This window comes from Geotrypetes seraphini, chromosome 1 (assembly GCF_902459505.1).
Source record: "Geotrypetes seraphini chromosome 1, aGeoSer1.1, whole genome shotgun sequence".
NCBI lineage: Eukaryota > Metazoa > Chordata > Amphibia > Gymnophiona > Dermophiidae > Geotrypetes > Geotrypetes seraphini.
In genome coordinates, this window is record NC_047084.1 from 224,413,625 (window position 1) to 224,440,714 (window position 27,090).

The 27,090-nt window shown below is 40.6% G+C and overlaps 1 protein-coding gene across 5 annotated transcripts in view; it reads left to right on the forward strand.

Moving 5' to 3' along the window:
• Positions 1-27,090, forward strand: part of PDS5A (PDS5 cohesin associated factor A) — a 645,453-nt gene that overhangs the window by 489,248 nt on the left and 129,115 nt on the right. For all 5 annotated transcript variants that reach the window (XM_033947170.1, XM_033947134.1, XM_033947143.1 and 2 more), the window contains exons 25-28: positions 619-823; positions 3,624-3,738; positions 20,397-20,529; positions 21,469-21,588. In XM_033947170.1, coding sequence (XP_033803061.1) covers positions 619-823; positions 3,624-3,738; positions 20,397-20,529; positions 21,469-21,588 — 573 coding nt within the window. The remainder of the gene's footprint in view (positions 1-618; positions 824-3,623; positions 3,739-20,396; positions 20,530-21,468; positions 21,589-27,090) is intronic.

The following is a 27,090-nucleotide window of genomic DNA, read 5'->3' on the forward strand; positions in this document are numbered from 1 at the left end:
ACCCTGCTCAGCTTGATGCCCATTTTCGCTCTCTAATACAGCTGCTATTATCTCATGACTGTTCAGCAATTACTGTGTTATGGGTGTACTTCTTGCTAGTCAGTGAAACCTGAGTTACGTGCATAAGAGTAATGCAAACGTGTCTGATTTTAAGAGGAGATTAAGACCATCTTTATTTCTCAATTGCAAGGTTTTTAAATTTTAATTTAATTTTTTAATTATTGTTCCCACTGGACCTGCAGGCTTGTATTTGCTGTTGTCATTATAGGTATTTTACAAAATACTCTGTGTTTTGCAGAGCTTTTTGTAAAATACCAGGTGAATTGAGCATGTTATAACCTAGACATCTCAATTCCTGTCTCAACATTTTGTGCAAAATAGGGCTTTTACTTATTAGTGCAATTTTAATGTTACATTAATATAATTTTAAAATGTTTCTTGCTTGGAGTACCCTAGTAATGAGGTGTTTAAATAGATATAAGTACACTTGAAGAATAATAATACATAGCCTCTGCCTGTTATGTAAATTGAGTGCTTCTTGTGCACAAAGCCTGAATAATGCGAGCAGCAGCACTGCATGCTTAAAGGTTTTTGTCATACTGTTGATTATTGCTGCAGGATGAGTGTTACCAAGTGAGACAGATCTTTGCACAGAAGCTACATAAGGCTTTGGTGAAGTTGCAGCTCCCGTTGGAGTACATGGCAATCTTTGCCTTGTGTGCTAAGGATCCTGTGAAGGAGAGGAGAGCACATGCCAGACAGTGCCTGCTGAAAAACATCAGCATACGCAGAGAATATATCAAGCAGAACCCCATGGCCAATGGTTAGTATTTTATGCAAGCAATTGCTTCCTAAATTTTAAATGGCTCAGTTTGCAGGCTGGTATTCAGCATATACAGTAAAACCTTGGATTGCAAATAACTTGGTTTGCAAATATTTTAAAACATTTTGTTAAATTTTAACTTGATATACAAGCATTGTCTTGCTATACAGGTACATACAGTAAACACACATCACAACTGAGCCGATGGTTCTTCTCTCTCTGACACTGCGGGAGTGTAGTGACTGTTCTAAACAAGCAAAGTCTTGCAATACGAGTACATTCAGTATTTTGTATTAAAGTTTTTGGGTTGTGGAACGAATCATCTGAGTTTCCATTATTTCTTATGGGGAAATTTGCTTTGATGTATGAGTGCTTTGGATTACAAGCATGTTTTCGGAATGAATTATGCTCATAAACCAAGGTTTTACTGTATTTTAAAATGAAAGAAACCCAAATACTGTACCTCAATTTATTTTTCAGGGGTTTTTCCAGGGGTTTTAGCACTTGCCGCAGCAGTAACAGCTTCGACGCTCATAGGAATTCTATGAGCATCGGAGCTGTTACTGCCTTGGCCAGCACTAAAAACCACACTATAGTTTTGTAGAAGGGGTATATGAAGGTTGCAATTATTCATACTAATACAACAGATCAGAATTACACATGGAAGTGTATTAAAGAGCAAGAAATTTTTTGGGTTGAATGTAAATCCAATTTTGTTTTCCATTATAAAAAATTTAATTTCTGTAATGACATTTTTTAGACAGTACTTTTATTTGTACCATCCCACCCATTGTCATACTCCTTGACAGTTCTCAAATGTATATGAATAATAATATGTACATTCAAATATTATCTACTTACATAAATATCGCCTCTGTCACTTTTGGGGAAAATGTACAGATATAATTCCTCAATTTTGGTGTGTTCCTGGTACATGGATAACTTTCAGAGGACTCACAAAATGCTATTACTCTTCAGGTATAGTTGGAGTCATGGAAATAGACTTGTTCAAGTTCATAGAGGATAATCACTGGTGAGGGATTTTGGGTCCTGTATCCCAAATATTTTCCTGATTTTGTACTATGGTGCTTTGAATTCTCTCCCTATTAAGCAATTATTGATGCTTTAGAAATGATTCTTTCACTGAAAAAAATATAAAGGCTTGTAATGCAATACTGAAATAAGAATTAAAATTTTGTCCTGCAACAATGTTGCAGAGAAATTCAGTTTAACTTTTAAAACAACCAAGTATATAATGGATATATATTTTAAAAATAAATGCAAAAACTTTGGACAACAGGGTTTTCCAAGTGTGCTGCTAAGGACCTTCTGGCAGAAACATAAAAACATGATGACAGATTATGGCCAAACGGTCCATCCAGTCTGCTCATCCATAGCATCCACTATCTCCTACTCTCTAAGATCCCATATGCCTTTCCCACATTTTCTTAAATTCAGACAGTCTTTGACTCCACCACCTCTACTTGAAGTCTGTTCCCTTTCTGTAAAAAAAAGTATTATTCTTGGACAAGCAGTCAGCATATTCTCAGATGTGAGTGATGGACAGTGCTAAAAGTATGCTGTCACTTTAAACTTCTTAAGAAGCTTTGATACTGCCCGCACCTTGCACACGCAAGTGCCTTCCCGCTTGACGTTCACTTGTGGCTCCTCAGTTCTTCGTATTCCACAGAGCGAAGAAGTTGTTTTTTGGACTCTGTCCAAATCAAGTTGCCTTCCCAGTCAATGTACTTTTTGACTTTTTTTATTTTCATTCTACTTTTAGTTTCTTTTCTTCAGTCCTTTTTTTGTGCAATCTGTTTTTATTAAAGGAACACAGCAAAACAAATAAAACAAAAAGTGACAGCACAGTCAACAGACTCCAAAACAAACAGGAAGGACCCGAGTTCTTGTGGTCCCACCCAATGAACACTACTAACAGAATGTAGACATGGGGAAAGCCACTGCTTGCCCTGGATCAGTAGCATCAAATTGGGTTTTGGCCAGGTACTAGGGACCTGGATTGGCTACCCTGCTGGATTGGCTACAGAATTTTACCTTAATTAATTTTGCTACCTGTATTTCCAAAGTCTCGTTCTCATCCTAGAGAAACTGCTCTTCATACATTGGACTGTGAATATGCCTTGGCTTACTACATACAAAGAACTAAGTCACACAGGTCTTCATCTCAACTGTTCATCTTTATGACCCTAACAGATTGGGCCTGCCTGTAACCAAACAAACTATTTCCACATTGTTAGCAACCTGTTTAAAGTGACAGTACACTTTTAGCACTGTCTGTACCAGGCTCCGTGGATGATGTCACCCACATGTGAGAATATCTGCCTGCTGCCCCCGTATAATACCTGGTATGATAAGTAACTGTGCTTTTCCTTAGATTACTCCTAAGCCTGTCACCTCTTAAATTCATCCTATGGCAGGTTTGGTTTGGGTATGGTTTTCCCTAGAGAGGCACATAGGAAAAAAAAATTGTGCTTAATTTTAGGAATCTTTGGGGGGGTTCCCCCTGATTTTCATTAATGTGTTTGGTTTATTTCACACATTCAACATTTTAAAACCTACATTATAACTTTTTAACCCATGAAAATCATTTCTACATGTGATAATGTATAGTATAATGTGCATTAAACCATTTGGCAAACACTCATATTTTTAAAATGCCCTGGATCAAATGTGTACCTCTGATTCTTATTCTCACTATAGCCAAACTATGTCATATTCACCCAAGCCTAGCTGAGTTTGGAGAGCCCTGCGTTCTGCTAAAGGATGCTTTTTATTGCAGAGAAGTTGCTGTCTTTGCTGCCAGAGTATGTCGTTCCCTACATGATTCACTTATTGACACACGACCCAGATTTCACAAAACCACAGGATGTGGATCAGCTGCGTGACATCAAAGAGTAAGTGTTGGGCAGGCAGCAAGTCTAAAAAAAAGGAATGTCTCTTTTTTATATTGCCTTTTATTTCTAGCCTTAGCATCCAGTCAGAGTTAATCTCTTAGTCACCTGAAGTGCCCTGGCCAACACTGCTCACACCTAGCCTGCACCTCTGCATATGCTTATACACTAGCATCCTTCCATCTGCCAAGTGCCTTGTTCCACAAGATACTCAGTGGTTCTAAACGATACTATGATCACTCTAAATCTCAGAGATCGTACAGTTCTCAGACATCTGTAGACCAAGCACAGTAGTAGGATCACTCAGCAACTCACTGTTCTAGGTTACTTTTCAATCATACGAACAGGGCCAGTAAACCTAAATGTTTATCAAGAAAAGGAAGAACAAACATGAAAAATATAAGTTTAATAGGGGAGGAAAGGAATGGTTCAAACTATGCACATTAAGGTAAGTTTTCAAAAGGCATTTATATAATCAGCATGGTACTGCATATATAAGTGAACATATACCTCCTAATTCTATAAACTTGTATGCTTAAATTTCCAACTAGTGTGCAAATTTGCGCACACAAGTTATAGATTGAGTAGGTTAGGCTGCAATCTCCTACTCAACAGAGAATGACCACCAGAGACTTGTATAAGTATAAGTAAATTTCCTTTTATTAAACAATTTAAATGATATTGAGCATTAACCTATTTAAATGATATTAAATCAATTACAAATTGTATGTAGCTAATATAGTACAAGGGAGATGTTGCTCACTAAATCTCAGAGCTATCTCAATTCTGCATTGCTGTGCTGTGCTGTCTTTTTATAATTTTTTCTAACCTATCTATGATGTGTCTTAGCATATATAATTTGTCTTGTGTCCATGCCTAATACAGACTGAAATTTCCTTTTCTTTCACTTTTCTCTGTTACCTAAACTTGTTCGATAATAATAATTTAACTTTATTAACTGCGTTGTGCTGATACTTTCCTCCTTTTAAATAGGCATGTGTCTGCTTGCTGTATTATATTATATTAATAATATTTTGTGACTCCTTGCATTGATGCAGCTTGTATGTATCTTGCCTTGTTAACATTTGTTGTACTTTTATATGCTAAAATCAATAAAACTTTTGAACTTAAAAAAAAATAATTTAACTTTATTAACTTGGTTTCCATAGTTACTAACTTATCTACCTCTCCAGGGCATCTGGATTCCCATGAAATCTGCTCACTCTCGTGGCTTCTTTTGTTTCTCTATTAGAATACACATTGTCTTCCTTTACAGTACAGGCTATGTAGGATTTATAATTCATTTGTCTTCCTTTGTGCTTTTGTCAACACTGTACGAGGGCTACTGATCTCTTCACCCCTGGCTATGTATAATTCATTTGTCTTGTCTTCTGTGCTTCAGTATTTTTTGTATCAGACAAACTAGGGCTTTTAACTCACCCATCACAACATAACCACTGCTACATCTTCAAGATGATCAGTTACACCTGCAAGAGGGGCTGGAGGGAAGGGGGAGAGATGCTTGATGGGGGAGGCTGGAAGGAAGGCCTGCAATGCAGGAAGGCTGAGAACAGGAGGGAAGGGAGAGAGATGCAGTACTGGAGTTGGGTTTAGAGGGACAGCTAGATAGATTTGAGAAGGAGGCAGAAAAATTGAAGAAAGCTGAATACAAAAGATTACTTCACACCTTGTGTCTGTTTGACGCTGAAGAAGAAAGGAGGTGAGAAAAAGAAGCATAGTAGCGCTATAGAAATGATTAGTAGTAGTAGTAAAAGAAATAGCTGCTGGAAAGGAGGCCTAGAAACAAAGGGCCGGATGCACCAAATTGTTCAATCATATCAATCATTGCTAAACCGGTTTGGCTAGCGACAACCTAATTTTCCAACCCGATGTTCTAAAAGTCTCATTGCATGGTTTTCTGTGCGTTTGTACATTCTCTGACTCTGCCATACAAATGTCCTCATTAGTATTAAAATGAGGTCATTAATATTAAAATAGGACATCCAATCAATGGCCTAACATCCCAAAGGCATGCACAAAATTTAGCAATGGCTAACAACCCCCCAAAAAATGACAAATTACTGATGGTCTGCCATATTTTTTCATTTTTTTTGTATGGGCACAGATGTGTGTGTGTGTGTGTAACACACGCACAATATCTGCCCCATACAAAAAAATGAATTGTGCCCCCTCCTCCCCAACGATGCCCCAGAGGTAGAGGCAGGAGGGATTCCCACTCCCTCGTGCCGCTGTGAACTGCCCCCCCCCCCTGAACTTTTTTTAAGGTCTTTTTATTAAAAGCTCAAGTGAATGTAAAAAAAAAAAGGTAATATTACATTACATTACATTAGAGATTTCTATTCCGCCATTACCTTGCAGTTCAAGGCGGATTACAAAGAGTTATAAAAGGTGGGTTACAATATTGGATCATTGGTAAATTCAGGAGAAGTTGAGAAGGCGGGTTACAAAAAGAGATATAAATGGTGGAATACAGTAGATCATTGGTGAATTCAAGAGAAATTGAGAAGAACTGGTAGTATCTGTGGGGCGGGGTGAAGGCAGGAGGATGGAAGGTAATTGATATGTTAAGAGTGATTCAGTGATTTCTTGAAGAGTATCGGTTTTATTTTTTTCTGAAGATCTTGTATTCTGGGGTGGTTATCAGTAAGTTGGAGATTTGGTTATCCAGTTTTGCTGCTTTTGTTGCCAGTAGTCCGTCATACAGTTTTTTCCGTTTGACTTCTTTGATTGGAGGGTGTGTGAAAGGGGTGTGTGTTTTTCTATGTCTGGTTGATGTAGTTTGGTAGAGGCGGTTGTTTAGGTAGATTGGGCTGTCTCTGTTTAACGATTTAGATAGCATGCAGTAGAATTTAAATAGTATTCTTTCTTGAATTGGTATCCAGTGTGAGTCGATGTATGCTTCTGTAATATGTAATTCCGAGTTTTTTCTTGCTTCTGTAATATGGTCATGTTTCTTCAGTGAGTATATGAGTCTCAGCACTGTATTTTGGATTGTTTGTAGTTGTTTAGTCATTGTTGCAGGGCAGGGGAGGTAGAGGATGTTGCAGTAGTCCAGTAGGCCTATAAGGGATTGAACTATGAGCTGGAATTGTGGTCTTTCGAAGAATTTTCGTACTTGTCTTAAATTTCTCATAACTGCGAAAGATTTCTGTATTGTTTTGTTTATTTGAGGCTGCATGGTGCAGCATCTTTCTATAGTCATTCCTAATAGTTTTAGGGTGGTTTGAATGGGGTAGTTGATTGAGTTGATTTCTATACTGGTTAAGGTTGGGGCTTTGTTATTTTCGAGGAGGATGAATTTTGTTTTGTCTGGGTTGAGTTTCAATTTGTGATCTTTCATCCAGGTCGCTACTGCTTCTAGTGTTTGATATAGTATATCTGTCATGGCGATCTTTGGTTGATCGAACGGCATGAGGATGGTAATGTCATCTGCATAACTCTAGGAGATAATGTCTAGATTGTCCAGGTATGTTCCGAGGGAGGCAGTATATAGGTTGAATAGAGTAGGGGATAGATTTTACTTTATCCGATTTTACTCTGTATGTTCTGGATTTCAGGAAGCCTTCAAACCAGGAGTATACTTTATCAGAGATACCTATTGTGTCCAGAATTTGTAGTAATATGTTATGGTCTACTAGGTCAAATGCTGCAGTCAGATCCAGTTGTATGAGCAGCATTTTTTTTCCAGTGCTAAGATGTTGTCTGGCTGTGTCCATAAGGGATCCCAGTAATGTCTCTGTGCTGAAGTTGGTTCTGAAGCCTGACTGTGTGGGTTGAAGTATGTTGTGGTCTTCTAGGTAGTTGGTGAGGAATTTGGCTACTAGACCTTCTGTTAGTTTGACATATAGAGGTATTGAAGCTATGGGTCTGAAGTTGGATGGCTGATCAGTTGGTCCTTTTGGGTCTTTTTGAATTGGCGTGATGATGATTTCGCTAAGGTCGGTTGGGAAAAGGCCATCATCGAACATAGTTTGTATCCAGAGTAGAAGTAGAGTGCGGAATTTTGCACTGGAGGCTGTTAGGAGGTATGGTGGGCAGTGGTTGAGGTCACAGGATGCATGGCTGTACTTTTTGTATACTGGGGAAATGGGACCATGTTCTGTCTGCTGCAGTTGCTTCTTTTTCTGTGGGTTGAATCGTCCAATGAAGGCTACAATCATACATTGAGCAAGAACTACCCAAAGTTCAGGCTAGTTTCAGAAAAGGTCAAGGAACAAGAGACATTATTGCCAATGTTAGATGGATATTGGAGAAAAGCAAAGAATACCAAAAGCTCCTATACTTTTGCTTCATTGACTATAGCAAAGCTTTTAACTGTGTGGATCACGATAAACTATGGAGAATTCTAGCGTAAATGGAAATACCCAAACACATAACTCAGCTGATAAAGAGCCTCTGTAAAAATCAAGAAGCTAAGTGAGAACTGAATATGGCAACACTTATCGGTTTTACTTATTTCCAAGAAAGTCTCAAGTCGCCATCAGTTAAGGTACACGTTAGTGCCATATCATAGAAACATGATGTCAGATAAAGGCCAAATGACCCATCCAGTCTGACATTCCACAATAGCCATTCTTGGACAATAACCTCTGGAAGCTTCACCATAGGAGTCTTGCATCTATTCCAGTCTTGGCTAAAGAACTTACAAATAAAACCAGCTCCCTCTCCAAGGTCACCTCTCAGGACACTCCCCTCTAAGCTCAGTTTGTTTCTGTAGCCTTGCTGAGAACTTCTAGTTTCTTCTGCTCATGATTTTTTTTTTTTTTCTCTCAATTCCTAGTCTTTTATTTTGTTCTGTGCCACGGGTATTGCCCAAGTGCTGCGGTTTCACTCTGCGGAAGTAATCCTTCGACAGGAAATTGCAGACTTTTCCTTAAAGATTGTCTGCTTCTGGGGGTGCCCTGTTAGCAGAACCTGCAGTAATTCCTCCAGATAGCTTGCAGATCAGATCGGGTGTCCAGATCAGGAACCATCTCTTCCCGGGTTCGTCCACTAAGGGGTAGAGCGCAAGCTACTGCGGTTCTGTGGAGATATGCCGGGATCGGTTTTTGGAACACATATCTTCCCTAAATCCCCAGAGAGGTCCTGGTGGTCATGTTCTGAGGTGGCAGGGAAGGTGAGGCAGTCAGAAGACCTGAAAATCCAATATATCAGCTCCTGAGGTACTTATCTCCCTTTGCTTCACTGTGTATTGCTGGCAGCCATTTAAATGTATTGCAGCACATGTCTCTGATGTGCCTGTATGCCTCTGAGTTTGGCGATTTTGGAGGGTGCTGAAATCAGGGTTTTGGATGGTTTCCCTGCATGCCCTGGTCCCCCCTGTAAAATTGCCATTTTTCACGGTTCCCTATGTTTTTCCCAGGCCGTTTTAAGGCAAAATCGGCACCCGCGGCAGCCATCTTGGATTTTCATGAAAGTTTTTAAAAGTGTATTTTTTGAATTTAGAAGCTTCGTTTTTGCTCCAAACTTCACATATGGCCTCATCAGGAAGAATACACCTGTGAAGCTCCCCGTTTCAAATAAATGAAAATAACGGCTGGAGGAGGGTGTTTCTGAGGTCCAAAAGGAGGAAAAAAGTGTATTAATATATGAATGTCTGAAATGAAATATTAGTAATTGGAAGAATCACATTCTTGGAAAAGATACAGAAGCTCATCAGGAAGAATGGCATGGATTCATGTTGTAAATGCGGCAGATGGCTAATGGATTGGCAGCCGTGCATCACTTGCGCCGCGGCCCATGAGGGGTGTGAACCGTGCATGTTTTGCGGTCTCTGGATGTACGGCGTCCTGGAGTCCACAAATGCCTTTCGTCTTTCAGACCATCTATTGGTTTTGATGGGCCCTGCGCGTCGGGGTCGGCCTGTTTCCAAAGCTACCATCTCTCGATGGATCCGTACTGCCTTTTCCGTTGCTTATGTGTCGGGGGGGAAGAAGCCTCCCCTTGGGGTGAAGACTCACTCTGCCAGAGGAATGGCTTCCTTGTGTGCTGAATCCCGTGTGGTCTCTCATGATGAGATTTGTAGGCGGCCACATGGGTCTCTTTTCATACATTTCCCAAGTTTTACTGACTTGATGTGGCGGTCAAGCATGATGCTGTTTTGGGGGCTTCAGTCCTGGTGGCGGGCGCATTGGGGCTCCCCTGGGGTGTTGGGACTGCTTTGATACGTCCCTATGGTGAAGCTTCCAGAGGTTATTGGTCAAGAAAGAAAGATTAGGTTACTTGCCTATGTTAACCTTTTTTTTGTAAATAGCCTCTGAAAGCTTCACACCCGCCCATCTATTCTGTCTGATTCACAGATCACCTGCCAATACCTGGTAAGTTGGATGTCTGTCTTTGACCAGCCTCACTAAGAATCCCATGAGTGTTTTTTTATGCATGGTTAAGGGATTAGAGGGATCCCATTGTGGTGCCCCTTTTGATCTTCAGGCTGTGTCTCCTTTAGCGAAACGTTACTCAGTTTTGCAGTTTCTAAATATTCAGATTTCTTGTTATTTTAAATTTGGCCTTTTTGGTGTTTGTTAATTATGTGTTTGGTTATCATGAGCAGAATTGTCTTGTAGCGGAGAGTCCCCACCCCCCACCCCCTCTCTCTTTTCTTGTGTTTCCTGTTTGTACTAGATCCTCCTGGCTTTGCTACTTACTGAACTTAGAGGGGAAAAATTAACATCCATGGAAGTGAGCCTTGAAGATGTACGCAGGCAGATAGAAAAACTAAAAACTGACAAATCCCTGGGTCCGGACGGAATCCATCCAAGGGTTCTGAAGGAATTAAAGGAGGAGATAGTGGAACTACTGCAGCAAATTTGCAATCTATCCCTGAAAACAGGTGTGATCCCGGAGGACTGGAAGATAGCCAACGTTACGCCCATCTTTAAAGCAGGGATCAAGAGGTGACCCGGGAAACTACAGACCGGTAAGTCCGACCTCTGTTCCGGGGAAAATGGCGGAAGCATTGATAAAAGAAAACATCGATGAACATTTTGAAAGAAACGAACTTCTGATAACCAGCCAACATGGTTTCTGCAAGGGGAGATCGTGTCTAACGAACTTATTGCACTTCTTTGAAGGAATTAACAAACGGATGAACAAAGGAGACCCCATAGACATCATATATCTAGATCTCCAAAAAGCCTTTGACAAGGTGCCCCATGAACGCCTACTCCGGAAACTGAAGAACCATGGGGTGGAAGGAGACGTACATAGATGGATCAGAAACTGGTTGGTGGGTAGGAAACAGAGAGTAGGAGTGAAGGGCCACTACTCAGACTGAAGGAGTGTCACGAGTGGCTCAGGCTGCTGCTATTTAATATATTTATAAATGATCTAGAAACAGGGACGAAATGTGAGATAATAAAATTTGCGGACGACACCAAACTATTTAGTGGAGCTCGGACTAAAGAGGACTGCAACGAATTGCAAAGGAACTTGAACAAACTAGCAGAATGGGTGACGAGATGGCAGATGAAGTTCAACGTTGAGAAATGTAAAGTATTACATGTTGGAAACAGAAACCCGAGGTACAACTTTACGATGGGAGGGATGTTATTAAATGAGAGTACCCAAGAAAGGGACTTGGGGTAATGGTGGACATGACAATGAAGCCGATGGCACAGTGAGCAGCGGCCGCTAAGAAGGCAAACAGAATGCTAGGCATAATCAAGAAGGGTATTACAACCAGAATGAAAGAAGTTATCCTGCCATTGTATCGGGCGATGGTGCGTTCGCATCTGGAGTACTGCGTCCAATATTGGTCGCCGTACCTTAAGAAGGACATGGCGTTACTCGAGAGGGTTCAGAGGAGAGCGACGCGTCTGATAAGGGGGATGGAAAACCTTTCATACGCTGAGAGATTGGAGAAACTGGGTCTCTTTTCCCTGGAGAAGAGGAGACTTAGAGGGGATAAGATAGAGACTTATAAGATCATGAAGGGCATAGAGAGAGTAGAGAGGGACAGATTCTTCAAACTTTCGAATAATAAAAGAACAAGAGGGCATTCAGAAAAGTTGAAAGGGGACAGATTCAAAACGGAAGTTCTTCTTTACCCAACGTGTGGTGAACACCTGGATTGCGCTTCCAGAGAGCGTAATAGGGCAGAGTACGGTACTGGGGTTCAAGAAAGGATTGGACAACTTCCTGCTGGAAAAGGGGATAGAGGGGTATAGATAGAGGATTACTGCACAGGTCCTGGACCTCTTGGGCCACCGCGTGAGCGGACTGCTGGGCACGATGGACCTCAGGTCTGACCCAGCAGAGGTATTGCTTATGTTCTTATGGGGGTGTCCTGAGAGGTGAACTCTGAGAGGGGGCTGGTTTTATTTGTAAGTTCTGCAGCCAAGGCTGGAATAAGTTTCAAGTTTATTAAAATTTTGATATAAACGCAATATCAAATATTTTCAATGCGTATAACATTAAAAGTGGGGGGGTTGGGGGGGACAAAATAAAACAATTTATACATGTAAACATATAATCGATGTACACAATTAATTAGTGATACATAGGGAAAGAGGAGTGAACTACAATTGTTAAAGAAAGTAGAAGAACATTTAAGGAAAAACAACATCAGGAGGGTAATTGAAAATGTTTTACAAATAAAGCTAGGTCTAAAAGTGAAAGAGAGAAGTTGTGACCTATATATAGATCTGGTTAGGTTTAAGTATTTGAGCCTGAGATTGTTGATAAAAGAGTTATCCTGTTTATGACTCGAATGCATCTTTGTATAGGTGGCTTTTTAATGTGCTTTTAAATTTTTCTAAAGAAGTTTCACAACGCAGATAAACTGGTAACTTGTTCCATAGCTGGGGTGCTATGATTGAAAAAATTGTAGCTCTTCTGGTGCCTATTATTTTCAGAGACGGGATGGTCTGTTGATCTTAGAGATCTGGCTGGAGAATATGGTATCAAATAACAATGTAAAAATATTGGTTTGTTGAATTTTGAAGGTTAATAGTGCAATTTTATAGATTATTCTATGTGAAATTGGTAGCGTGCTTTTTGTAAAAGAGGAGTGACATGATCATATTTTTTGGAGTTAGTAATAATTTTTATTGCAGTATTTTGTATAATTTGTAACCTTCTTATTTCTTTCTGAGTTATGCCATGGTATAATGTATTGCAGTAATCCAGCCTGGAAATAACCAAGGAATGTATTAGAACATTAAGAGCTTTTAGTTCTAAGACTTTGGCTAAGGATCTAATGAGACGTAGTTTATAAAAACAGTTTTTAACTACTGAGCTAATCTGATCATGGAAGGATAATTCATGGTCCAATAATACTCCCAGTATTTTTGTCGTTGTTACTTTTTGTAGTGGGAAATTGTCTAAGAGTATTTGTGAGAAAATGTAAGATCCTTTTTCCATGGGAAAAACATTATTGAAGATTTAGATGGATTCAGGGCCAGCATGTTGTCTTTTAGCCATTGACTAATTTGTTTTAACTTATTGTTTATATTTGTTACCTCATTAGAATCAGCAGTATTTAATGGATATAAAAGCTGGATGTCATCTGCGTAGGCAAAAGCGGAGAATCCAATGGATTGACTTAAAGTGAGAAGTGGTGCTAAAAAGATATTGAATAGAAGAGGGGACAAAATTGAATCTTGAGGGATACAATAAGAATTTGTATAGTTATTTGATGATGAATTGTTGAAGATAACTTTAGCTGACCTATCTTGAAAATATGATTTAAACCAATTTAGAACTTGGTCATAAATACCAATGGAAGACAGTCTCTTGATGAATAAATGATGGTTGATGGTGTCAAATGCTGCTAATAAATCGAGTGAAATCAGAAGTACAGATTTGTGGTGATCTAAGTAATATTGAATGTTAGTTGTAAGACCTATCATAGAGTGTTCTGTTGAATGATTAGATCTGAAACCTGTCTGATTGGGATGAAGTGTATGAGTTTTTTCAATAAAGTTGCTTACATGATTGAAAACAACTTTTTCTATTAGTTTAGTGATAAATGGTAAATTGGCGCTAGGTCGGTAATTTGATTCAATTGAAATTGAATCTTTAGGATTTTTTATTATTGGACGGATGATTGCTTCTTTCCATTCTTTTGGTATAAATCCTGTGGTTAAACTATTTTCAATCATTATCTGAATGAACGGACCAAAGAAGGAAAAGAAACGTTTTATAAAAAAGGGAGAAATTGAGTTAGAGCATGCGCCTTTGATGTTGATACTTTGTAACAATTGTTTAAGGACCTCTAGGGTAGGTATTTGAAAATTGGTACATTTTGAAATAGGTAAACTTTGTGTTGGTTCTGTGTCTATATCAAAATTGCTTTTTAAACTAATGCTATCTCTAATTTTATTAACTTTGTTTACAAAATAGTTTGCTAGATTTTGTGCTATTGGTTTATCTTCTAGTTCAGGGTTTTCTATTAATTTTGGAGCTGTAAGATTTTTTAAAATGGCAGAGAGGGCAGAGGAATTTTTAGCACTTTCAATTTTTTTTAGAATAATATGTTGTTTTTGTTAAGTTTATTTTAGTTTTATAATATAGCAGTTGTTCTTTATATTTATTTAAATTCTGCCTTGATTTAGTTCATTTCCATTTCCGTTCTAAAGCCCTAAGTTGTTTTTTAATTAGAGTGAGTTCTTCTGTAAACCAAGGGTTTCTTATTTTCTTTTGACTAATAGTTTTTGTGCATAATGGAGCTAAATTTTCCATTAGTTTTTCTGTTGCAATGAACCAAACTTTGATTTGTTTATTTATTGGTAAAAGGTAAAAGTCTTCTATTTTTAGGTTGAATGAAGCAATAATTGAAGAAAGTTCAATTTTATTGTAGTCTCGATAGGTGATTGTTTTGGGGCGATAGTTGTTCCTAATAGATTTAGAAAGAAAACTCAAGGTAATCAGAGAGTGGTCTGACCATGGAACAGAGGTAATTTTGAGATTTAAAAAGGCTTCTTTAAGAGATGCAGAAGTAAGGATCATATCTAATGTGTGACCAGCAGATTGAGTTGGTTCTTTGATCAAAGTGGTAAGATTTAGATTTGATGCAAGACCCCTATGGTGAAGCTTCCAGAGGCTATTTACAAGAAAAAAAATAAACAGATGTGAGTAACCTAATCTTTCTTTATCGACAAAGGTTCTATCTAATACCTCATAACTATTCTTCTATCTAATACCTCATAACTATTCAGAAGAAAAGGTGCTTCATATCTTTGATTATAAGAGGGCATTTGTTTTCTTCTGTCTAAATCAGGGGTGTCCAACCTTTTGGCTTCCCTGGCCGCATTGGCCGCAAAATTTTTTTCTGGGGCTGCACAAGCACTAACACTAGCCAATGAACAAAAAAAAGGTTGAGCAGGTCACAAATCTGCAGTCACTAATAATAAACCTTCATTAAAAGGACACTGTGGAGAGGAACCCAAAAAAGCAGTAATACTTAACCCTGACTGAGTGATCCCTCCAGGTGCACCTCTGACAGTGAGAGCAGCCACAGGCTTCCGCATCCCCACTCTGATGAACAGGGATGCGCGCTCCTGGTTCTCCCATTCAGTTCTATTATAGCTACAGTGAACGTCTTCAGAGGTGGCCTCATCAGAGCGGGGATACTGAATCAGCTGTCAGCAGCGCACATGGAGGATCGTTTAATCAGGGTAAATATTACTGCTTTTTTGGGCCTCCCACTTTGAGCTTAGTCTCACTCAAAATGAATATCTCTCCTGCTATAGCTAGTAGGGATTCCCAAGCCTCACCAACTGACGGCCACCTCCTCCCCCTCCAACTTCCCAAGTTCTGCAGCTGGCAGAAATATTGCAGAGCCGCTGCCTTCCCCCCATCCCTTCCCCCTTCCCCCCCCTTGGCTTTCATGCATGCATGAAAGCAGTGGCAGCTTGAGGATATTGCCATTGGCTGCAAAGCTTGGAGAGTTTGAGTTGTCAGACTGGAGGAAGATGTCTTCAGTTGGCAGGGCTTGGGAATCTACACTAACTCAAGTATTTATAAATTGCACTCAGGCGGGGTAGAAACTTTGGTGCCCATCCACTAATTTTGGGCTCCAGTCCCTCCCCCAAATCAGCTGTATATGACTACACCACTGAATACAAAAATAATTGTGATGCACATATCCCAAAGCTAATATATTTCAGTTAATAATTCAAAATAAAACAATTTTTTCCTACCTTGTTGTCTGGATGTTTTGTTTTCCTAGTTTCTCTTTCTGCTTTTTTTCTATCTTCAACTAATTCTCTTTCCAGTCTGCTGTCCATTTTTTTCTCCTCTTCTGTTATTCCATTTCCTTCTTATGCCTATCTCCAACGTATTGATTTTTCCCTTTCAGCTTTCTTAACTTTTTCTTTTCTGCCTCTGTCCACTCAAATCTTGCCTTCGTTCTCACCCTTTTTTCTTTTTAAATGTTCAGCTACCTCTCAATTCTCCATCTTCTCTCAGTCCCTAGCTCTCCCATTTCCCATCTCACTCATTTCCCAGCCTCCTATTCCCTTCTATCTACTCCCCATTACCACATTTCTACCACTGTACTCACTGCTCTCTCACTCATCATCTCCCTTTTGACCTCATCCACATGGCTCACCACTTTCAGAATCCCTTCCCCTCTCTCCACTGGTGAGGCTATAATTCCCTGTCCCTTTCTTTCCATCCCTAGCATCATCTTATCCCAGTTCTCTTCCCTTCTGCCCTTCCATGGTTCCATCTCTCCTCCTCTATCTCCATGGTCCAACATTTTGCTCACTCTCTTTTCTGTTTTTCTTCTTCTCTCCCCCCTTGATGCTGAACAATGAAATGGAGATGCTGCTTCTCTCTGCCTTCTATCCACAGGCCTAACATTTCTCCCTCCCTCGATCCAACTTCTCTCCCTTTCTCTTCCCAACTGCTCCCCATCCCATCTCTCCCCATGTCTGCCTGCCTGCCTCCCTTCCCCAGGTCCACCATTTCTTCCTTTCTGTTGTCAACAGTTCTCCCTTATCTCTTTCCCTCTTCCTCCACACCACCCCAGGTCCAACTTCTCTCCCTTCAGACCATTGCCCACCATCTCTCTCTCTGTCCTCTGTTTCTGGCCCCATAAACTCTCCCTCCAGGCCCAATCTGGCTCTTCTTTTAATACCCAACCCCCCCCCCCCAACATCCAGGAGGCTTCCTCGGCCCAGCATGTTCTCCCCCCTTCTCTTTGCACCCATGCATCTCTACCTCACTCCTCTCCCACCACCATGTCCAATAATTCTCTCTGTCTCCATCCCTCCTCTCTCTGTCCAACAGTTCTCCTCTTTCTTTATCTCCTCAATTGCACCATCTCTTTCTCTCTCTGACACCCAATTCTCCCTTCCTATTATCTCCCTCACCTCTGCATCTCTTTCCCTCACTCCCTCCATTCTTCCATCTTATGGCTCATGCTCCCCTCTATCTTTCCCTTCATTCTGTGTCCTAAGTTCATGCTCCTCCCTCCTTCCATTATTTTTCCTAAGTTTATGCTCCCTCCCTCTCAAGTTTCACACCCTTCTCCCTTTCTCCCTTCTGGGCCGCGTGTGTTTACCTTTTTCCTGCTCCCTCCTCCTTCTTGCAGCATTCACTCAAAGCCGCAGGCAGCGGCTCCCACACGCCTGTTTCCCTTTTGGGCCACGGATGTTTACCTTTTTCCTGCTCCCTCCTCTGTCTTGCAGTGTTCACTCAAAGCTGCGGGCAGCAGCTCCTATGTGCCTCCTGTGGCTTATCTGGAAGCATTCTCTCTGACATTACGACATCAGAGGGAACACTTCCAGGTCAGCCGTAGGAGGCACGTAGGAGCCGCTGTCCACGGCTTTGAGTGAACACTGCAAGACAGAGGAGGGAGCCAGCAAGACGTTAAACAGCTGGAGGCGGCAGAAGGAAAACACCACATTGTCCTCGAGTGCGAGTGGGGCCGCACAAAATTTTTCATGGGGCCACATGCGGCCCTTGGGCCGTGGGTTGGACACCCCTGGTCTAAATAAAAGCGCACACTACAGATTCCCTTATACTCTTAATATCTTATGATCTGGGTTATTTGAGTGTGGCCATTTCTAACAGAACAATTGAAAACTAGTTTGCAAAATTGAATATAGTACACTTTCAACAAGCTGGTCTAACTCAAAGGGCCATCAAATAAAAGCAGTTAAAAATTTTCATAGCTCATCTAAAAATCAACATCACTTAGAAAACATATGTAGAACACTTGCATGGTCTTCTTTACATACATTTGCTCTTCACCACTGTCTGAGGTAAAATGGGTACATTAAAATACTGTCAAGCGGTGTTCAGAATCCATAATGATATCAACTCTAGGTCCCCTCCCAAAAAATTCCTCAACATTAATAGCTGTCTGGAATATAAGATAGATATATTTGCTATTTGCAAGGTGGGTCTAAAACTGCTTTTTTTCAGGAGCCGCCCACTTACTGTATATAGCTAATTTACCCTGCTTGTTAGTAGAGAAAGCAGAGTTACTTACCTCATAAATAGTTCTCTATAGGTGCCTAAATCCTGAGAAAATTGACTTTTAAATGTTAAATTGAGACCTGCAGTACCAAGGTTTTTTTGGGGGGGATGGAAAGAACTATCATTAACTTGTAAAAGCACCCATATCTGTTATCATGCCCTCGTTACTCCCCTACCTCTACACATGAGTTGCATGTATAAATCACTTTTGTCCTGTATATCTGTCATATGTAGATTGTAAGCTGTTTGAGTAGGGACCTTCTCTTGCATGTTTGTTGTACAGCACTGTGTGTGTCTGGTATTACTTTAAAATGATAAATAGTTGTAGTACTATGCTATCTGCTGTCATAAACTTCTTTGTATCCCTAATGACCAATGATGCATTGAATTCCAGATGCTGGAGAAAACTCTCATTTATAACAAATCAGGTATTTTGTAGACAGCAGAAAAAAAGCCATTTAAGCAAACAGCAGGAAAAAAAAAACATTTAAGAGAAACTCAGGTTTGTTTGTTTTTTAGATCATTCTTAATGTAGTAGTAAAAAAATAAGGGCCTGGTTTTGAGGATAACTCATGCAAGTGATTTTTTTTTTGTAGACCAAATGGACACAGATGCATCTTTTGAATATTCTTGTTGAGTATCCTGAAAACCAGGCCTGTTTTGCAGTCCTGGAGGACCTAAGTAGTTGCACCTCAGAACTAGAGTCTTCAAAATATCAACTTGGTTGTTTGTTTAACTCTTAGGTTCTTTTATGGTCATATTTAAGGCTCATGTCTATCTTCATTCCAGGTTATTTACATTATTATATTTTGCATACCTTTTACTTTATGCTGAGATGTTATAGTAGATTTTGGTGTAATGGCTATTACACATACACCAGAAAGGTTTCATCAGTCTGTTACCTACCTCTGATGCAAGCCCAGTTTTCCTTTTTTTTGCCTGAAACATTAAGGGGCAGATTCTCAAAACTAAAATCTGCCTTTAACATGCTCGCTAAACCGGTTCTAGCAGGTTTAGCGTGCATGTATTTTAGCAGCGGATTAAAATGGCTTACCGTGGTCTGAGTTTTCTGCAGTCTTCGTTACTGCTATATAAATGTAGTATAATGAGGTCATTTATATTAAAATGAGCACTCCAAGCAATTCTCTATAATCGCCGAGTGATTCTCTAACCTCGTTGTGCCACATTTGCGACCAAAATTTGCCGACAGATCTGAGCTGTTATTGCCTTACTTTCTGATCAGTGCCTGAGCGCTGATTGGCTCAGGCACTGAGAGATTGGTTCAGACCTCTCAGAAAATTTTGTCGCCTTCAAGCAACCCCCCGACACCCCCTCCCCGGCAGTGGGAGAGGTGCTCACTCCCACCGCCAAGCAACCCCCCTCCCCCGATGACCACCTGGTAGCAGGAGAGATGCCCACTCCTTCCCGCTGCCACACAACCCCCCTGTGCCTCCAACACCCCCCAGCCCCCTCTCTCTTATCTTGTTTACAATGGCTGGCTGGAGGGATGCCTACTGGGTCAGTCAGAGCCTTAGGCCCTTCCCCAGCGCATCCAAGGATCCAATTTTGAAGAGGCTGGCCAGAGGGAGTAGGCATCCCTTCAGCCAGCCATCATAAACAAAGTAATGGGGAGGGTCAGGGGGCCATTGGAGGCATGGGAGGATGTTGGGGGGTATTGCGTGGTAGCAGGAGGGGAGTGGGTATCAAGTGGAGAGTTGCTTGATGTCGGCGTCGGGAGTGGGTGGACATCTCTCCCACTACCGGAGAGTGTCGGAGGGGGCATTGCTTGATGGTATGAGGGAGTGGGCATCTCTCCCGCTGCCGTGGGGGGGGCACGTTTGCTTGACTTCAGCAGCTGGAGAGAGTGGGCATCCCTCTTGCCGATCTTCAATTGGGGGGGCAGTTATTATTATTTGTGCATTTATTCTGCGCATGTGCTCATCGCTATCACCAGCAATGGGCACATGCAAATTTAACGAACCGTTGCTGCTCTCCACCAACCTCATTTGCATGCGTGTTTTGGGGAGAATGACTCGCCTTTTTGAAATTGCTACAATAACAGCTGCGACAGCAGCCCATCAATTTTTAACGCAAAGTTTTGAGGATCTAGCTCTGAGTATCTAAATAACAGAAACATTTTAATTGATTTCTGTGGTAAGGCTTACATTTTTAAAAAAATTACACACATAAACCAATGCTCTCATTTTTCTAAGGTGCTTATGGTTCATGCTTGAGGTTTTAATGACAAAAAGCGAAAACAATAGTCATGCCTTCATGAGGAAGATAACAGAAAGTATTAAACAGACAAAGGACACACAGTCGCCAGATGATCCCAAGTCTAATGAGGTGAGAACCCTGAAGAAAATGTGTCAGCCAGATAAGAAACGCAGGCTCCTGATAGAAAAAGGTTGGACAAGCATGATATAGTTGCATTCCTTGTTTTGGCTTTTGCAAACATCTGAAATGTTAGATGTATTTGTGAAATGCAGACATCCATATAGTCTGATCTCTCTGACAGTAGGCCTAAGAGACAGGATGTTTGGATAGCAGCCTCCTTGGTATTGCTGGCCATTTAGATTATTGCAAAGCTTTTCAATTTAAAATAGGAAGAGGGTTGATGTGTATGAATTCTTATCTATCCTAGGTGATGCAAGTGGTAGACCACAAAAATTGTCTTGAATAAACAGCAGTGCCGTGGCGAGTGGTGCCGCTCCCTGCCCTCTTTTCCACCCTCACCCCTTCCCCCATACCTCTTTCATTTTCCTGGCGTGAGCAACATCACAAACTTGCTGCCCGCTTCGGTGCCAGCTCTCCTTCTGATATCACTTCCTAGGTGCGGGATCTGGAAGGAGATGTCAGAGAGAGCCGATACCGATGCAGGCAGCAAGTTCATGATGCTGCTCGTGCCAGGAAAATTAAGAAGGTATGGGGAAGAGAAGTGGAGGGCGGAGAGGAGGATGGGTGCCAGCTCCCCCACCAAGAATGTGCCCTGGGCAGACCATCCTACCCCCCCCCCCCTTACTACGGTACTGATAAACAGGAACATTGTACAAGTGGTCCTGCTCCATGGCTGGCAGCTGAGATATATTCTTACCAGTGTAGATAAGAATAACTAGGCAGACTGGATGCATCAGTTGTGTTTTTCCTATCTTTATGTACTATGCTAATATGTTATTAATTGTATTCAGCTATATCATGTATATTCATGAGGGATTTTGTGAAAAGCATATTTTTTTTAGCTCTGTGCTTAAACTTCTTAACATTTCCTTATGTTCTTTGTTGCAGAAACTCTACACAGTGTGTGATGTGGCACTGATTGTTATCCATAGCAAAAGCACTTCATGCAATATGGACTCAGCCAAGGATCCCGTGCTGCCAACCAAATTTTTCACGCAACCTGAGAAAGTAAAAATATTTTTTTCTTTCTTGGCTTGGTAGTTTTCTCCCAGATCCTTTGGACTTTAGAATGTTTATTTTAGTTTTGAGCAAAGTAACTGACTTTGTTTTAGAAAGAGCTATTTCTTTAGAGACATACCACTCCCAATTAGACTTGTACATAACTGAACACATTAACTGAACACTCTTAACTTTTTGGAAAGTAAAATAATAAGATAAACTATAGTCTTGTGTCGTTTAACAGCTTTCTCTCATTGAAAAAAGTTTTGAGGCCAATCAACCATTCAAAGGACCAGGTCTCCAGTTGGGTTGCTGAAGGCAGCTTGGCAATTGGTGAGGTTTTCTGCAGGGCTCCAGGTCTTGTCATCCCTTCATGGGTATTGAAATGGCAAATCAGAAGTTAACCTGTATTGTCTACTCATAAACACAATAAAGCCAAGTAGTCAGAGGTGGATACTGCTGAGAAAACACGTTTACTGGTTTAGGTCTCATGTTGGTTGAAATAGGATTTCTTCAAGGTTGCTATGGTTGATAAACTAGAACAGGAATGTCCTGAGCAGGAATCGGGCCTTGTGCAACATGCCCACTAGTGCTCCTGACTACTCTGCCATGGCTAAGCAGGGGAGACAATGAATTGGGAGTGATTTTTATGCCACTACCTCCCTTGCACCCTCTGTGGCTACACCACTTGCACAGTCCTCAAGATGAACTAAAGACATAGGGTCAACAGTTTTAAGCAAAGTACAAATTAGTGTTATTGTAGCATTACCTTTGTGTTCAGGACTCCATCTTCTTTGATATTTATAGCATACTGCTCCATGAAAGAAGGCCTAGATTGTACTTTCTATCATTCCAGTCATTACTGGGGTTTCACTGCCATAATCCTTTGTTTACAACTACTGAGGGAGTGGTTCCAAAAACTATCCTGGGGAAAACCTTTATCAATCAGGTTTTGAACATATCCCAAAAGTTCACTCACCATGAGAACCATTGGGATGCTTTGGTTAAATCCAAACCTAAGCCCTCAACTTCTAAATCTTTTAAGCCTTCTTCATATCAAAGGTGTTTTTCTTTTAAACCAGCTGCTCCTCCTAGACCGCAGCAGAAAAAAGCAGAAGCAACAGCGCCCTCAGAAATCTCAATCAGCAGCTCCTCCAAAGCCTGTTCAGTCATTTTGACGAGTTTCTAGAGAGCATAGCCACTGTTCCTCTTCCCCAGCCTCTTCCTTAACCAATTGGAGGTCGGCTCCAATTGTATTATCACTGTTGGAAATTGATAACCACAGACCTCTGGATTCTAAAAGTCATTCGAGAGGGATACTCTCTTCACTTCATCACTATGCCTCCAGATCATCCTCCAAGAGAGTTTTCTTTCAACCCTCAGCAGACGTCCCTTCTTCTTCGGGAGGTGGAATCTCCTCTTCTCAAAGCAATAGAAGAAGTATCACCTATCCAGAGGAATCAGGGATTTTACTCCCGGTATTCCTTATGCCAAAGAAGATGGGAAGTCTACGTCCAAGTTTAGACCTCAGGGGCCTCAACAAGTTTCTAGTGCAGGAAAAGTTTTGTATGTTGTCCCTGGCAACTTTATATCTCCTCTTTGATCGCAATGACTGGCTATGCTCTCTAGATCTGAAAGAAGCTTATACTCATTGCCCAGTGCATCCAACCTCAGAAAATTCCTCAGATTTCAGGTAGCACCATTATCAATACAGAGTCCTACTCTTTGGTCTTGCATCCACTCACATAATATTTACCAAGTGCCTGGTTGTAGTGGCAGCAGCGTTGCGGGCTCATCCCATCTTCTCCAAGTGTTTCTCTACCTGGACTTCCCATCTTCTCCAAGTGTTTCTCTACCTGGACGATTGACTGATCCAACCTCACAAGGGGTGATGGCAGCGACTCAGTTTTCTCTTCCTTCAGCGGTTGGGGTTCAAAATCAATTTCCCCAAATCCCAACTTCAACCCTCTCAGAATCTGCAATTTATTGGAACTCTGCTAGACACCATTCATCTCAAAGCATTTCTCCCTCGGCAAAGACAAGAGAATTTGATTCATCTTTGTAATCAGACTTATCTTTCATCAAGCTCAACCAGACAAAAGATGGTACTCCTGGGTCACATGGCTTCCACGGTGCATGTTATTCCATTTGCAAGACTTCATCTCAGAACGCCTCAATGGGCTCTCGCATCTCAGTGGTCTCAAGCTCTCAACCCACAGTCTCAACACATTACAGTCACATCTTCACTTTGACAATCTCTGCTGTGGTGGATGAATTCTTCCAATCTTTCCAGAGGGTTTTTATTCCAAACACCTCCTCATCAGAAGATTCTAACCACTGACTCGTCCACCTAAGCTTGGAGAGCTCATGGAGTGATTTACAATGCTCTCAGACAATCAAGTGGCAATGTATTACATAAACAAGCAAGAAGGCACGGGCTCTCTCCTTCTTTGTCAGGAGGCCCAGAAGATTTGGAACTGGGTGATTGCTTCCAACTTATTTTTCAAAGCAGTATACATTCAAGGGGAACAAAATTCTCTAGCAGACAGACTCAACAGGTTTCTTCAGCCACACGAGTAGAACTCTGCAGTTCTGAATCACATATTCTCTCTCTGGGAGACTCCTCAGATAGACCTGTTTGCATCCCCCATTTTTGTTGCAAGCAGTACTCTCCCCAACATCTTGAAGCGAATGCTTTTCTTCTGGATTGGATGCACAAGTTTCTCTATGCGTTTCCTTCGATCCCTCTCATTTTCAAGACGCTGGTCAAGTTAAAACAGGAAATGGCCACAATGATTCTGATAGCTCTTCGGTGGCCCAGGCAACCCTGTTTCTCCCTTCTTAAAGTCGGTATCAGTGAATCAATGCCTCTTCGGATTTTTCCATCTCTTCTCACGCAGAGTCACAGATCTCTTCTGCATCCCAATCTTCAGTCTTTACACCTGACAGCTTGGTTCCTCTCAGGATGACATCGGCTGACAGTCAGACTTATCTTAGAAGCCTCAAGAAAACAGTCTACGCAGCAGTGCTACCAGCAGAAATGGATACGGTTTTCCACTTGGTGTACTCTTTATCATCATGGTGCTAAATTCACCTCTATATCTTCACTATTGAATTATCTTCTATATCTATCCAACTTAGACCTCAAGACCACGTCAATTAGAGTTCATCTCAGTGCTATCAATGCATTTCACAGCCCGATAGATGGTAGACCTCTAACTGCTCATCTTCTTGTATTCAGATTCATGAAAGGACTTTTTTTTTAAACTTTATTAATTTTTCAAGCCAACAAAAGTACAGAGCAATATATATACAGTCATTAATCCACCACAGTAAGCACTTATAATCTGTCAATAATAATACATAAAGAATAACCCCCCTCCCTCCCCTTCTATAACCTGTAGACATAGAACATAACAAAGCAAAGATATAACCCCCAACCTCCCACCCTACCCTGGATGTGTGTGTTATTCCACAAAAAACTAAAGATAAAAGACAATTATAACAAAGTAATAAAAGACGTCAATGGGCCCCAAATCAAATTAAATAATGTGCTATGCCCCAACATATCAGCATTCATTTTCTCATTCCTGTAGCAGAGGCATACATTTGCCCACCAAAAAGGAAAATTAAAGCGATCGCAATTTTTCCAATTACGAGTAACTATCTGTATGGCTACCCCAGTCATAATAAGGAGCAGCCGGCTTTTATATCAGTTCAAAGGGGGTTTAAGATGTAATAACGTCCCACATATAACTACATCATATGTCAATGGGATCGATGACTCCAGTACAGTGTTAATCTGTCCCCATATCGACTTCCAAAAACTAAGTATTAAAGGGCAGTACAACAACAGATAGTCCAATGTCCCAATGTCAAGATGACAGTGCCAGCATCTGTTAGATTTAGAATTATCTAACTTCTGTAGACGAACCGGGGTACAAAAAATCCTATGCAACAAGAAAAACCAAGTTTGTCTCAGAGATGCCAAATTCGTGGCCATTGAGTAGCAGAAATCTGCTGCTTAATCTCAATGCTCCAAATATCTTTCAAACTTGTTTTTTGTTTCTTATTCATATAGTCAGATATTAATTTATACCACTTGGCTGCCTGATGCCCTAGCAAATCTGTCTGGAAGCATGGGACCGGCAAGCTTTACTGATTTTTTAGATTGCGCCAATCAGGGAACCCTTTCTGAATGGCCTGCTTCAACTGCAACCACTTATAAATTTGAGACTTTAAAATACTGAATGATTGTTGCAGTGGTGAAAAACCAAGCATTTTCCCATTTGATAAAACATCATCTAGTGTACGTATACCTGCCTTCATCCAATGCTTCCAGAAGATCTTAGACTCGCCAATTTGAATCTTGGAGTTTAGCCATAAGGATTGACACGTGGATTTTTCTACTGGAATATCTGTTAAGTTGTTAATAAATTTCAAGGTTTTCCAGGTGTCAAATAAAATACTATTGTCCTTAACATATCTGGGTAACTTGATACTTAAAACATGACACAATCTCAAAGGAAATCACAAAAAATTGCACCCTCCAAAATACAGGACAAAAGAATCACCTTTCCTTACAAAAAGGGAGAAAAGACCTCAGTGTCTAATAGGGGCTCTTTAAACTTCCCATATAGACAGGCTAGTTTTAAACAAAATTTAATCCTAGCAGACACATCCTTGGTCAGAAAAACTCCCAATTAGTGCGTGAACCTCTATTCTAATTTTCTTATAGTTTTATGTATTTTCTTGTAGTTTTATATATTTTTTTACTTTTCTTCAAATGACAGGAGTGGAAGCGGGTGTGTGATCGCTCAAATCCCTGACGAAGCATTTTGTTGCAAAACAGGGGCCCCTGTTGGATATTTTGGAAGAATGTTTTGACTGATAGCTTTTTTCCATAGAGCAGTTTTTCCTGCTTGCTTTACTCCAGGACTACACCTGAATATCAAAGTACTCAGATAAGTGACTTCTATTTTTGACAATTGTTGTTTGAAGAAAAGTAAAAAAAATATATAAAACTACAAGAAAATACATAAAACTATAAGAAAATTAGAATAGAGGTTCACGCACTAATTGGGAGTTTTTCTGACCAAGGATGTGTCTGCTAGGATTAAATTTTGTTTAAAACTAGCCTGTCTATATGGGAAGCTTAAAGAGCCCCTATTAGACACTGAGGTCTTTTCTCCCTTTTTGTAAGGAAAGGTGATTCTTTTGTCCTGTATTTTGGAGGGTGCAATTTTTTGTGATTTATTTTGGGCATCCTTTTCTTGATTTTTTGGATACAATCTCAAAGGAGACATGAGTTGCCATTCTAAATAAAGCCAATCCGGAAGATGTTCCATGAGCTCAGGAAGGATCCAATACATACCCTGTCTCATGATAAAAGCTTGATAGTATCTGTAGAAATTGGGAAAATTTACCCCACCCTCCACAATTGGTTTTTGCAAAGATACTAGAGCTATTCTAGTAGTTTTACCCAGCCAAATAAAGTTAGTGAGAATTCTA